At 33.0% G+C, this 15,113-nt stretch overlaps 1 protein-coding gene across 1 annotated transcript; it reads right to left on the minus strand.

Moving 5' to 3' along the window:
- Positions 1-10,733: 10,733 nt before the first annotated feature.
- On the minus strand, positions 10,734-11,844 carry LOC108466575 (heavy metal-associated isoprenylated plant protein 23). The gene is made up of 2 exons (XM_017766957.2): positions 11,442-11,844; positions 10,734-11,342 (listed from the first exon to the last, which is right to left on the minus strand). Exons 1-2 carry the CDS (start codon positions 11,599-11,601, stop codon positions 11,041-11,043), a joined length of 462 nt encoding a protein of 153 aa, XP_017622446.1. The 5' UTR covers positions 11,602-11,844; the 3' UTR covers positions 10,734-11,040.
- Positions 11,845-15,113: the final 3,269 nt, after the last annotated feature.

Here is a 15,113-nt window from a genome sequence, read left to right on the forward strand (position 1 = left end):
TTTAGCTTCTTACTTTCAATAAATCTTCTAACAATAGTTTCAAAAAAAAAAAAGAAAACTTTTTTAGCTTCTCAATTTCATAACTCTTTTAACCATATTTTCAACCTTCCTTATTAAAAAAAAAACACTTTTTTAGCTTCTTAATTTCACAAATATCTAACAATAGTTTCAACCCCAACAAAAAAAAAAAAGCAATTTTTTGCTTCCCAATTTCATAACTCTTTTAACAATAAATCCCCCCCCAAATCAACACTGTTGTTTCTGTTATCAATTTCACAACTCTTTTAACCATAGTTTTAACCCTCCCCCAAAAAAGACGCTTTTTAAGCTTCTAAATTTCATAAATCTTCTAATCATAGTTTCACCTCCAAAAACACTTATTTAGCTTCTTAATTTTATAAATCTTCTAACAATAGTTTCACCCCCACAAAAAAAAAACATTTTTTAGTTTCTCAATTTTACAATTTTTTTAACCATAGTTTCAACCCTAAAATAACACTTATCTGGATTCTCAATTTTACAAATATTCTAACCATAGTTTCAACTCTCACCAAAAAAAAAACGGTTCTTTAATTTCTTAATTTTACAAATCTTTTAACCACAGTTTCACCCCACTCCTCTAAAGAAAAACACTATTTTAGCTTCTTAATTTCAAAAATCTTCTAACAATAGTTTCAACCCAAATATATATAGTTCTTTCATCTCTCAACTTCACAATTCTTTTAACCATAATTTCAACTCCCAAAAAACACCTTTTTATCTTCTTAATTAAACAAATCTTCTAACCATAGTTTTATAACTATTTTAACCATAGTTTCAATCCCCTCTCCTAAAAAATAAAAACACTTTTTTAGTTTTTGAATTTCACAAATCTTCTAACCATAGTTTCAACCCCCCAAAAAACAAACACTTTTTTAGTTTCTGAATTTCACAAATCTTCTAACTATAGTTTCAACCCCCCTTCCAAAAAAAATTGTAGCGCCCTGAATAATTTATTTTTGTTTCTATAAATCGTGTCACAAAATATGTATCTGCTTCAGTGGTTAAGTGATTTGAGGGTGTGTTTGAGGTATTGGGTTCAAGTCCTACTTTTGAAAAATTTTGTTATTTTTTATCAAAGCCTTATTCCTGTTGGGCGGGCTTATATTATATTGTTTGTAAACTCATATTAGAATAAGCTTGTTGATTCAAGTGGTAAGAAGTTAGCCTGTTAGAGGTCTTGTGTTCAAATCCTTGTGTGAGCATGGGTGATAATTTTTGCTCCAGTTGCTGGAGAGAGTTTGGGTGGAGTTAAAAGTCTGAAGTAGTTGGATGGGGTTAGTGGTCAGATTTAGTGGGATTCGGTTGTGGTAGGGAGTTGAGGGAAAATAGTGATTTAATTATTTTAATTTTATCATTATCCTTTTCCCTAAAAATCAGCCACTGTGTTCACGTTTATTTTTTTCGTTTCTCATACGTTTTTCTTTTTTCTTTTTTTTTTGCTTTCTGATCCTCTTAGCTTTCCAATCCAAATGAAATTCAAGTGTTATTTGGTTGTCTCTATAGTTGAGTTTGGTGGTTGTTGTTTGGTAAGTGTGTAGTTGGCTTAAGTTTCTTTATGGATTAGATGAATGGTTGGGGATTTTTGATGGTGTTGAAGGGTTTCCTTTTAATTTTTCTTGGTTTGTGTTTACTGATATCTGGGTGTGAATTGTGCGTCAGTGGTGCTCATCTGGCAGAGTGATTGTGTGGATCGTTGTCTCGAGGGTAAGTGTTTATATCAATTAAGCATAGTTTTATTAGGTTTCGACATGTTAGGGTACTAAGTCATATGCCTTCGAATTGGACGAGTTCGTAGGGATTAATTTGTTGAATTCTATTAATTTTAGGTACTAAAATTTCATCAATTAGGCTGCTTTGAAAAACGAACAAGGTGTGTACCCTAAACACGAAAAATTAAAGTTCGACGAAAGCCAGAAAAGGGGTACTGTCGACGCCACATGGGCGTGTGCTCGGCCATGTGGCTGGCCATGTGCAAGGCACGACCATGTGACTGACAAAGGTGTGGCCGTACGCATGACACAGTCGTGTCCACACGGGCAAAGCCAATCCGGGCGTGTGGGCTCAGAATTCTAAAATTTTCCCTAGGGTTACATGGGTCATTCCAATCGACTGTGGGCCTACCATAGGGTTGGTAAGGGCTAATCAAACCCTTTTTCATGTGATCTGATATTCTGATAGTCTGATCTGAGTAGAAATTGATATGTATGTTTGACCATACTGTTTATGTATGTTATCTGTATACGAGTATGTTAAGCATGTTAAATCTTTTAATTCTGTATATGTATTCTGTATCTATGTTTGTGGTGGAATTTGCATATGTGGAGGAAGTGATCTGTACTACGACCTTTTGTCTATATTCTGGCAGTTTGGCTACATATTATTCTATTACGTGTCACATTAACACTATATAGTGTGTTGGGATGGGTAGGTGCTTTTAACCCCACATGGTGTGATAGGATGGTTGTGTGTAGAAGATGGGGGTAGGATTCCATGTATCTATTTTGCTTATCTGATTCTGATATCTGTATATGTAATAGACTTAGGTCTGAATCTATATCTGACTGTACATGAAATTTTGTGTATATTGCATGACGATTTTTGTTAGGTTACATACTGAGTTTATGAAAACTCACATTTGTTTGTCTGTTATGTTCAAGTAATCTACAGACATAGGCGGGTCAGTGCGACGGAGTCTCAACGTTGACCACTTTGACGGGATACTGTTTTTATTACTATAATTTAATGTTTTTTGCTAAAATTTTGATTTTCGTGAGAGTTTTGTAATTTTGGGACTCTCTGGACTTTCTGGATTGTTTGGTTTAAATTTTTGGTTAGAATGCGTTATGATTTTTAGATTGTGACAATTTGATAAAATATCGATTTTATGCAAAAAATGTTGTTTTTTTTTTAAAACATGAGCGTGATTTTGATTTAAATGGTTTTCAAACTTCTACTGCGAAATGATTTGGTTAACCTTAAGGGATAACATGTAACGACCAGTAATAAGTATATGAATGAATACGTTTTTATTAAACTTGGACGTTTTATCGAAGAATCATCGATTTCAAAACCCTTCTTCATAACACTCTCGGATTCAGCGACAAGATCTAGGTCGTATTTAGGGTGTTACATTTAGTGGTATCAGAGTCAAGCTACAAAACTCAGGTTATGAATTTTGGATTTCAAAATTGTGTTTTGAAAAAGAACTTGTTTTCAAATAATTTGGATCCTTTTGAGTAGGTATATGGTACACCGAGTCTCCGGCGCCTATCCTGTAAGTATCTCTGAATTTAGAAAACACTATAGTTAGTACTTTTTGAAACTGTACTAAGTTAGTTAGAGACTAAAACTTTTGAAATACTTTTGAACTTCTGATAATTTAAGCATAAAATATCTGTTAATAAACACTGAAACTGATGCATAAAATTTTATAATGTAGATAAAACTGAAAATACGATGAGCGCTCGTGGAATTCACAATCGTGGTATTCGTGGGCGCGGCGAGTGCCGTAGGAGGGTTCAAACTAAGTTTTCTTCTCTAGGCAGTATGCCGAATTTAGACATGAGTGAGACAAAGGTTTCACCTGTTACTGAGACTGGGTCTCAAAGCCGATCGGCTGGGGACGATACACTGTTCCAAGCTATGTTGAAGGTTTTGAAGAGGGTTGCTGGACCCCATTCTAGACCTGAGGGCTGTGGGTCGGTAACTGAACAACTTCGATTCAATGAAGCTGAGTTGTTTAGGGGCGTCACTGGAGCCGCCCCTACTGTAGCTAAGTATTGGTTGGAACCCATTGTTCCAAGCTATGTTGAGGATTATGAACAACATCTTATGTTGATGTTTGTAAGCGTGAGTTCATAAATCTCATGCAAGGTGATAAGTGTGTGGTTGAGTATGAGCTCGAGTTTCTAATATTCAGCCTCTACGCTTAAGGCATGGTGGCATCCGAGTATGAGAAATGTGTTCATTTTAAGAACAGTTTGAAGAATAGTCTGAGGGTTTTGATTGCTTCGCAGAGGGAGTGTGAGTTCATTGTTCTTGTGGATAAGGCGAATATCACCTAAGAGGTTAAGCGCGTTGAGTGCCAAAACAGAGGCTGAGAGAGAGGCAAGAATAAAAGGGATTCGAAGCCTTCTAATTCTATTCAGAGGCCTTAGAAATAGGCCAGACCTGATGGGCCTATTAGAGTGGGAGTTCCTATTGCTCCTATTGGTATTTAGCCATGTAGTGACTGTGGGTAGGTGCAATCCGGGCGAGTATTGGAAGAGATTAGGGGCTTTTCTGCAGTGTGGGTCTTTGGAGCACTAGATTATAGAGTGTCTACATCGTGCTGATCAGATGCAAGCTACAAAATTGGGTTCTGTTCAGCCTCAAAGAGTAGTGTAGCAGCTATTTAGAGGCTGTGGACCAGCTAAGGGTGGTAATGGTATGGGCCGAAGACAGAGAGCACTGGGTAGAGGTGCTAGTCAGACTGAGACGAGGCAACTTGCACTGGTTTATGCTACTCAACGCTGAGAGGACAGAGACGCTCCTGATGTAATCACGGGTATGTTTTTAATTTTTGATGACCCATATACTGCTTTGATATACATAGGTTTTACACACTCCTTTGTAGCTAGTTCCATTTCCAAAAACTTGGGGATTTTTGTTGAGTATACTTCTGGTGAGATTACCGTACTAAGTCTATTGGGACAGCCTATTCGGGTAAATAGACTTTATAGGAATGTTCCATTAGAAGTACAAGGGATTGTGTTTCTAGCAAATCTGATGGTGTTTAGGGAGTTTGACTTAATTTTAGTTAGTTTGGACTGTGCGACTAAGAGGGTTATTCTAAGGACTGAGGATGATAATGAAGTGGTTGTGATTAGTGAGCGTTGAGATTACCTGTCTAATGTAATCTTCGCACTTGTGGCTGAGAAATTGGTTTAGAAAGGGTGTGAAGCGTATTTAGCCTATGTCAGTGTTTCAGTTTTTAGGATCACTTCCCTCCGTACTCACGCCTAAGGGAACAAAACGACTAGTTATCACAGAGTTTAAGTAAAATAATCACAGAATTCCCAATTTAATAATGCAACAGAAATCTAACAAAACTTTGTAGAAGTTGAAGGATTCCGACAGAATTTACACAGAAGTCTTCCAATAACTTAAAGGTCTCACTAATTTCTGATATTCACTTGTTGAACACAATCGAAAAGGAGAAATCAAAGAAGTAAAAAGAGGAAAGAAAGGAAAAATAAAAAGAAAGAAAAGGAAAAGAAGAAAAAAGAGCACAGAACGTTAACAAAATTTTAATGATGTTTTTGTCTTAAAACGTACTTTCGACAATAAGCAAAAATTCTCCTAATGCATACAGTGGGATTCGAATTCGAGACCAAACAGAATACAGACAGATGCTTAACCAGTGAACCAGCAGGCTCATTCTTGACATAGATTCATACAGAATTACACTTAACCATATACCGCATGGATAGGGGTTGTTCTAAAAGGATAAAAATTTTAACAATACAACTCCAACTCCAGACCTTAAACACAAAAACAGAGCATATGACCACAGATATAGAAATTTAATTACTCCATATTCTCACAATTAAATTCCTAAAATTTTGAGGCATTACAGATAATTTCAGGTAACCCTTAGACTTAGGTGGGTCAGTGCGACGGGAGCTCGATTATGTCCACAATTTCATAAACTATGTTTGCTTAAATTTGACTTATTTAAAAATTCTGATTTGAGAGTTTTGTAAGTTTTGGACTCTCTGGACTTTTGGGAATATTTTTTGGATTTGGAATTTTATTTTGGGTTTTGGCATGACATTCGATAAAACGATTTTTTGAAAAATGTCTATGATTCTGCGATCAACTATTTTTAAGAAAATAAATTCTGTTTTCCACAATATAACGCCTTAAGAACTTCCGCTGCAACTTATTCGATTTATTTAGAAAATGCAATCAATTAACGATTTTTAAATATTAAGTATAACAAATATTTTCAATTAAAACGAGCTTTTAAATAGCGAAGGTTCACGATGTTTTTCAAAAAGCGAAGTCAGATTTATATTTAGTTCACGTAACATTTCCAGATTCAGTCATAATGTCTAGGCCGGGTTTGGGGTGTTACAAAAAATACGTAAGAGCTCGGTTTACAAAAACAAGGTCTCTATCCTAATTTTTTTAAAACCACTGAGTTTCAGTACAAACCACTTGTACCATAACTAATTATTCTATTAGTAGAATTTATCGGATCAAAATTCACTTACACACTATAGATGGGGCTAATAAGGGTGGCTTAAAGATGAGTTTAGGCCGGCACGTAGGGTTGTTCTATGGGGTTAAATCAACCAGCAAAGTGGCTGGAGAAACAAAAATAAAATATTTAGTAATGGGATGGCACAACTGTAGTGAAATCCCAGAGAAAAGTGAAAAATTTTAGATGAGGAAAAAGATAAGGGCGACAAGAAGAGTGATCAAATGAAGGAAAGATCTGAAAAAGCTAAGAAAAAAGTGATATAAATACCTAGGGTTACAAGGCTTGGACGGCACAAAAGTAGGATAGGGAGAAAAATTAGCAAAATTTAAGCTAATTTGCAAGGGAAAAGAATCAAACTCAGGTCCTTGAGCTAATTGCACTGTCTCCTTATTTTCTTTTGGCCACTAAACCAACTACTCATCCTTGAAACAATGCTACATTCTTTAAAAAAATTTAGGGTATTACAAGAAATCTTTAAATTACTAAACATATCTAAACCCTCTAATTCCTTGTTATTAAATTTATCAATGGCTTACGTATTAAGTGGGTATAATAGAATTGCGATGGGTCAACTAAATTCATTGAGAAGTTTATTAATATGACTTGTATACTAGTAATTCACTGCACTTCTTTATATATTTAATTGGATTGTTTATCTACATTGGTGCATGCATATCGAAGGGCAACCATTTTCCATAGCAATGAAGCATATCGCCATCGACCTCCACTTCATTCATGATCAAGTATAGGACAAGTTGGTTGTAGTCAAGCACCTTCATTCCGACCAGGTCGCCAACATTCTCACCAAATCATTTCCTCATACTTCTTTTGATTGCATAATCAACAAGTTGAGTGTTGCTGATGTAATCCCCAACTTGTAGGGGTGTAAAAAGATTCATGAAGAATTGATCTTCCTCCCTTAGTTGCAGCTTTATCTTTAGCATTAGTTTGTTATTTTGTTTATGTTTTTTGTTCCTAGTTTGTTGCCTTTATTCCGTTGACATTTCACAAATTGATTATTTTTGTTAAGAACATTATGGTAAGTAATTGAGTATATGCCTTTATATACTCACAAATATCATTGAATTAATCTAAATTCAAAATAAATTAAATCTAACTGTCTCCTTATTTTCTTTTGACCACTAAACCAACTACTCATCCTTGAAACAATGTTACATTCTTTAAAAAAATTAGGGTATTACAAGCAATCTTCAAATTACTAAACATCTCTAAACTCTCTAATTTCTTGTTATTAAATTTATCAATGACTTACGAACTAAGTGGGTATAATAGAATTGTGATGGGTCAACTAAATTCATTAAGAAGTTTATTAATATGACTTGTATACTCGCAATTCGCTGCACTTCTTTATATATTTAATTGCATTGTTTATCTACATTGGTGCACGCACATCGAAAGGCAATCATTTTCCATAGCAATGAAGCATATCGCCATCGACCTCCACTTCGTTCATGATCAAGTACAGGACAAGTTGGTTGTAGTCAAGCACCTTCACTCTGACCAGGTCGCTAACATTCTTACCAAATCATTTCCTCATACATCCTTTGATTGCATAATCAACAAGTTGAGTGTTGCGGATGTAATCCCCAACTTGTGAGGGTGTAAAAAGATGCATGAAGAATTGATCTTCCTCCCTTTGTTGCAGGCTTATCTTTAGCATTAGTTTGTTATTTTGTTTATGTTTTTTGTTCCTAGTTTGTTGCCTTTATTCCATAGACATTTCACAAATTGATTATTTTTGTTAAGAACATTATGGTAGGGAATTGAGTATATGCCTTTATATACTCACAAATACCATTGAATTAATCTGAATTCAAAATAAATTGAATCTAACATGATCTTCATAAATAATACAAAATTATTTGAATTTAAAATGATCAGAACCCAAAATAATCTAAAACCATAATGACCCAACTCAGAATACTTAAACCTCAAAAATAAATTATCAGAATCCAAAATAATTTGAAATTGAAATTGGGTTAAACCCAAAATAACTTGAATCCAAATTTAACTGAATGAGCATTATCCCTAAAATTTTAAATCAATTCAATAGAACAAAACTAACGCATCCTAGAATCAACCCAACCTGTTTAATTAACCCTAACTACCAACTTAAGCAACTTGCCCACTAAAAGACATTAAAAAGGAGTCCCTCCTATGCTGGTTGATACAATTGTGAAGGCAATGACTAATGACATTCAACTTAGGATTTATTGTTGTTATTTAGGACTAGACTTTTTTGGCCCAATTTGAGCTCATTGGTTAGAAATTTTGTATTTTCTTTCTAGGATTTGGTAGTACTTTTTTTGGTAAATTAAACCTAAAGTCATTAAGTTATTAATAAGTTTATATTTTGATCACTCAATTTCAAAAAGTTACAAAATGGTCATTAGCCTATTTGAAAGTTTTCATTTAAGTCACTGGGTTGTTAAAATCATTGCTATGTGGCTTTCTTTGTTCATACCACCACTTACACCAAACGAAAGCTCTCATTTTTCTTCTTTCTATAGTTCAATTTTTTTTCATGCAACAGTTTTAAACATCACGAATCTGTGAACCAAAATCCAAACAATTTTCTTCTACGATCTCCAACACTGATAGTCAAATCAACTTGAATCTAAGGTATGTTCTTCCACTTATCAATGGGTATTGATCTACCATACCGATTGTTGGATCGTCGCACAAAGCTCACTAGCTAGACTTTTGAAAAAAAAAACATAACAGCTCAATGACTTAAATAAAAACTTTCAAATAGTTCAGTAACTTAAATAAAAACTTTCGAATAGCTCCTTGACCATTTTATAATTTTTTGAAGTTGAATAATCAAAACGTAAACTTACTAATAGTTTAATGATCTTAAAGGTAATTTATCCATATTTTTCAAATGAATTTTTTTGAGACGTAATTAACTAATCCTCCATGTCTTTTTTATGGTACTTAAAGATTAATCATTTAAAATTTATGTTATCCCTCATATTAATTTAGTTCCCAATCATTTACTTAAGATGTGTTTTACTATTGGATAAAGTAAGATGAATTTTCACTATTATTTGAAAAAAGAGACCAATTATTGAAGCAGTCTAACATCAACCTTTGTATATTGATAGACAGTTAATTTTTTTTATCTTTATAGTTCAAGGGATGAGACTCAAGTCAGCATCAATAGGAAACATGTTAGGTAAATACTAGTACTAGGGCATGGTGCACATGCTACGAGTAAATGCTGGAAGAAGAAATGATATGATGGCCAGCTAGGTGGGAAATTGATCTTTTATAAGCTGCTGTAAATGAACTTTTCATTATCATCAAATTAAAAGCAAACACAGTATAACTTCAATAATTCTATTCACTTAAGCCTTTCTACTCATAGGAAGAAAATACCCAGCCTTTACGCTTCCTTTGGATCCGAGAGCGGGCTGAGCAAAACTGAAACCAAAAATTATAAAGAAAAGGAAAAAGGAAAAAGAAAAAAGTTTGATTCTCTTATTGGTTGTGTAGGGGAAAAGAAGGCACAAACACGTGCCTTCCTTGGGAATTTAGTTTCCTTTGTGTTTTCGTCAGGTGGAAATTCCCTTTTCCTTTCCCTTTGCTTCTTGCGAGCCATATTTATTTGAATGATTTTGAAGTTAAGCTAATTACATTCAATATTAATAATTAAGCGAGTTAAAATCACAAAATAAATTTAAAGTGTGGTAGATGTTTTTATATTAAAATTTAGATTGTATTTTATTTTTTACTTAAAAATAAGTAAATTAGCCCGTTAAAGAGTAAATTATTTTTTTAAAATATTTCATCTATTTTACTATTAAAATTAACATGATTGACAAAATAACAGACAGTTATATATAACATGTCACATGTACCTCGATATATATATACTAATTTTAATAGTAGAAATAAATAAAATTTTTATAAAAAATTAAATTTATCTTTGATTTAATTATTTTTAATAAAAATAAAACGGGACTCATAATATAAGTATTTCCATGTTATTTTTACCCACGAAATAACAATTATAAAGTGGAGTATGTTATTTCAATCCCTATAGAGTCCTTAGGAATGCTTGTCATGCTGCACTCAACATTCAATTTATGTCTTCTGTGTCCAATGGATAGCTTCTTAAGTGGAAGTGTAGGCATTGAAACTGGACGGACATGCAAGTTAAATTAGGTGGTCCACTTGCCATGTTTCATCTGCTGACGAAAGTGAAACCAACAAACAAGAAAATATATATTTTTTTCAATAATATCTAACCATAATATCCCAAAACAGCAGCCAGCTTGCTCCCATTTACAAAAGTTTACCTATCTCGTCCCAAACGGATATATTCAGACTATGTTTAAATTTTGAGAATTTTCATATCTTTAGAAGGTTTTTGGAGAATTCGCTCTTTATACACCTGAGCTTGCCAAGCCAAAACTAATTTCAGGGCATAAAATTCATAACATTAAATTACAGGCAGTAATAAGAACAAGAAAATAAAGTAAGGCTGCAAATACAATGGCTGTACCTCACTTCCCTAACCCACATTGACAAATTGTTATCATCATCACCCCACCCACCCAAAACTGCTCCTTACAAGACTACAAACAAACCAGGACCATTTTGAAAATTAAAAAGAAAAAGATGAACTCCCTTTGATTAGCAATAACTCAACAATCTTGTCATAATATCTACCAGGAAATCTAACAGAGAAAACCAAAAAGAAATAGTAATATGAAATTGCAGCTTCACATGACAGAACATGCATTTGGGTTTTCATCACTGAACATGGTGATGTAAGGATCTTCATATCTAGTGACGGTAGCAGTGCTGCTTACATTGTTGTCTACTTTCCTAACATAACCAGGAGGTGCCTTCTTGTCATAAGCAGTAACAGCGTAAGGTTGAGCCACCAGATTGTAAGGAACATAAGGCCAAATCTCAGCCTTTTTCCCTGTTGACTTAGCTTTCTTCAACACTTTGTTGGCTTCAACATATCCCGTTACAGTCACCTTCTGCTGTTTCCTGTTTATGTTCACCGATTTCACTCCTGCAAAAAAGGGAAAAAAAAAAAAACATTACATTTCAGTCCTCCACCCCCACCCCCCAAAAGGAAAGGAGATCAAAAGGAAGAAATATATGTATATACCATTCAATGAAGAGAGGGCCTTCTTGACCTTGAGTTCACAACCATCACAGTCCATCCTCACCTTCAGCTCTACTGTCTGCAATTGTTTTCTCTTCTTGTGTTTATGACCACTACTGCTCATTAAATCAGACAAATACTCCAAAGTGCCTGAAACTCCCATGTCTTTTTTTTTGGTTCAATTACTAATGAAGGATGTCTGGCTTCTGCCTTTTGAAATATGAGAATTTATGTATATTTATAAGCAAAGAAGAAAGAAGCTGCAAGGGAACTTCCCTGAAATATAATCATTTAAAGGGGGATTAGATTATAACATCATTTATTATTACTATTTTTATAATGCATAAAACTCATACTTATATAAACTTTGCTGTATCTAATATTTATATATAAGAAACACATACATACACAAATTATTGGTTCTTGCTTTTATATACCTTCAGTTTGATTTTTTACATTCATCAATAGTCAAAGAGAAAAAAGTTGTGGGTCCTTAGTGAAAGGAGCAGCAACAAAAGTTATTTTAGAAGGATCATTGCATGATTTTTTATTTATTTATTTTCCTGTTCATTGATATGTCTTTTTAATTACTGTCAAAAGCATGATTTGTTCTTAACAAGGACACCTCTTTGTGCTTAGCTTTGGAGGTAAGAAAATTTTAAGACATTTTGCAAAACTGCCCTTGGGCTGTTTGGTATTTACTAATTTTGGATAATGTTTATGGTAGTTATAATAATTGGTCGGAATTTGGATGTTTTAACTGATATAGGACAAGCAAAGACAATATGATCAATGACTCATGATTTGTCCCATTGAATAATATTGGTAAAACATCTCGGTCTCTTTCAATTTTGATATTAACCATATTGGTCCTTTTTAAAAAAAAATCATAACAATTTAATTCTATCAATTTTAAAAGTGAGCAACGAAGAACAATTAATTACAATACTAATATTTTTCATCAATTATACATATTTGTATTGGTATAATAATAAATTTAGCCCTCAAAATTTACATGTTCTATCAATTTGGTCTTGATTTAACAAATTTATCCTATAACATTTATAATTTTGTCAATTTAATCCTAATTTAACAAATTTAGCCCACAATATTTACACAAAATAATTAACATTAATGACTAAATTTATTACTATACCAATAAAAATATATACAAACACTATGATTAATTTTTTAGATGCTCCCTTTTTAAAAGATAAATATGGTGATGTGTGGAATATTTTAATTCAGCATTTTGATTGATTGTTGGTCAAATGATGCTTGCTCAAGTATAGTAAAAATATAGAAAGTTACTTTGTCTAAAAAAACGAGTTAGCTTGTTTATTATTATTTTGACATGAGATGCAATATTTTATTTTTTTTTATTAAAGAGAGATTGAATCAATGTAAATTTATAGAAGATTAGACTACACTAGGAAGATTTTCATGTAGTACTTGAAGGATTTTATCCGGTGGTTGTTTGAATATATTTTTACTTAATGGTGTTGAAAGCGTCATTTTTGTCAAATCATCTGCCACTTTGTTGTCCTTTTTGAACACATGATCTTGCTAAAGTAGGTCCTTAATAGTGTGTATCACTACTGAGTAATTCTGTTTCTCTCCAATTGCTTGAATTTATCGAATAACTTCTCTATTATATGTCTCAAGGTTCACATTCTTCATATCAAGACTCCATGCAATTTGGAATATATCCAAAATACTCCATAGCTCCGCCATGATCGACGAACAATGCCCAATATTCTTTGTTAACCCCGCAATCTAAAATTTATCATAATCATGGATAATCCCACTTGCAACAGCATTTCCAAAATTTTGACACACAATAATTTTTAATTTTTAATTGTTATAATATGTAATAATTTTGAAAATCACAAAAGTTTTCTCTCTTTCGTAAGCATAAGTTGATAATTATGGAAGACACAATTACAAGATAAATCTTTAAATAATACAAATCAAAGAAAATGAAAAAATCCCTTTAAATTTTTAAGAAATTTAAATGAGAACAATGGTATCTCTATCTTAAACTTAAATAAAAAATTAAATTTAAATCTTTCGACTCCATTTTGATTTATAGACAACCCTAATTTCTTATTAATTAAAAAAAAAAAGGGTATTTGGTGAGGTAATAGTGAAATGTCTTCAAGGGCAAAACAATAAAAACAAGCGAATACTGGATAACAGGGAAACAGCTAACACAGCTTTGCTGTTAGATTATGGTGGCAAGGGTGAAATGCACGTTCAACGTCCCCTTAGATTTTTGTCATATAAAATAAAATAAAATAAAAATAAAGCATTGCAATGTAATGTCTCCCAACAACCAAATGATTTTGGCCTTTATTATTAGTTTTTGTCCTAATTACAAAATTTCGGATAAATTCATTTTGTCCTAATGCTACAAGAAAAGAAATTAAGAACTATTCCAAATAGAATTAATATTAGTTAAAAATGAATAAAAATATTTATATATGTGCATTCTATAATAACCAGGCTAGGTTTAAATTAGAGACATTAAAAATTAAATAAAATAATAGTATGATTAATCATTAATAATAGACTACAAATCATGCAGCTGTCTTTGTATTGTTTCCCCACCAATCTCTTGACAAACATAGATATATACTAATAATTAATGTTATTTATTTTATTTATTCAAAACCACCCAACAAAAATCAAATAATTGATGCAATTCCATGAAAATAAAATTGATTTGGTGGGGATCTCCAATGCTGGCATGCAATAAAATTCACATTTCTTCGTCAAACTGTGAAATTAATTTTGTCTTCTTTTTTTAATAATAATTATACTTGTTATATTGTTACCTCACCCTTTCTTATTAGATCAATACATCATCAATGCCTCACCAGAGAAATCCATTTTCATGCTCTCACCTTGTCACACAATTTGCAAAAAATGTATTTGAGAAGAGCCCTTGATGATACTTATCCATCTAACACTCTTTTTATTTAGTCTCTTCAAGTTGACACACGTTAATAAATTACTTACTTTCAGAAAATTTTAGTCACGTGTTGATGCAAAGATGATTAGAGTCATCTTCATAATTTTGCCATTTTAGAAAAGTAGCAAAATGAGGAGGGATATATATAACCTTCACTTTGTTATACCCCTAGGCTTGAACGTGTGGCAGCACAAAAGGTAGCTTAAAAGGCACTATTGGATGGCTCTTCGTTTTATTCTATCAGTAGTGGTTGTCCAATTGGTCACGAACTTGATTGGTCATTCATGATTAGCCATCTGCTACATACTGTTCATGGGGACTATTAAAGAATAACAACTTCGTACTACGTCAGCAAAAGAAATGTCAAAGCAAGACTACATAAGACTATGCTTGACAACAATAGATATATATAACGAACATGTCATCTAGCCAACCACACGAGCAGGCCACCATCTCTATTGTCGGTGACATGACAATATCAAACAAAGGGGCCTCCCCTATATATACCCCAACACACGAAGAGTAAAGAATCTTCTTCTCCTCTAAGGACTACACCTTAGAATTTAAACTTGCATGGCTCCCCCTTTCTCAAACCTTCCTAAGTTTTTCCCTCCTCCCTTGTTAACCTCATCTTTCAGCTCTCCACCTGTCAGAGGTGAACTGACCTCCAACCAACTACCACCACTTTTTTCTTTCAATCT

This window comes from Gossypium arboreum, chromosome 2 (genome assembly GCF_025698485.1).
Source record: "Gossypium arboreum isolate Shixiya-1 chromosome 2, ASM2569848v2, whole genome shotgun sequence".
NCBI classification, from domain to species: domain Eukaryota; kingdom Viridiplantae; phylum Streptophyta; class Magnoliopsida; order Malvales; family Malvaceae; genus Gossypium; species Gossypium arboreum.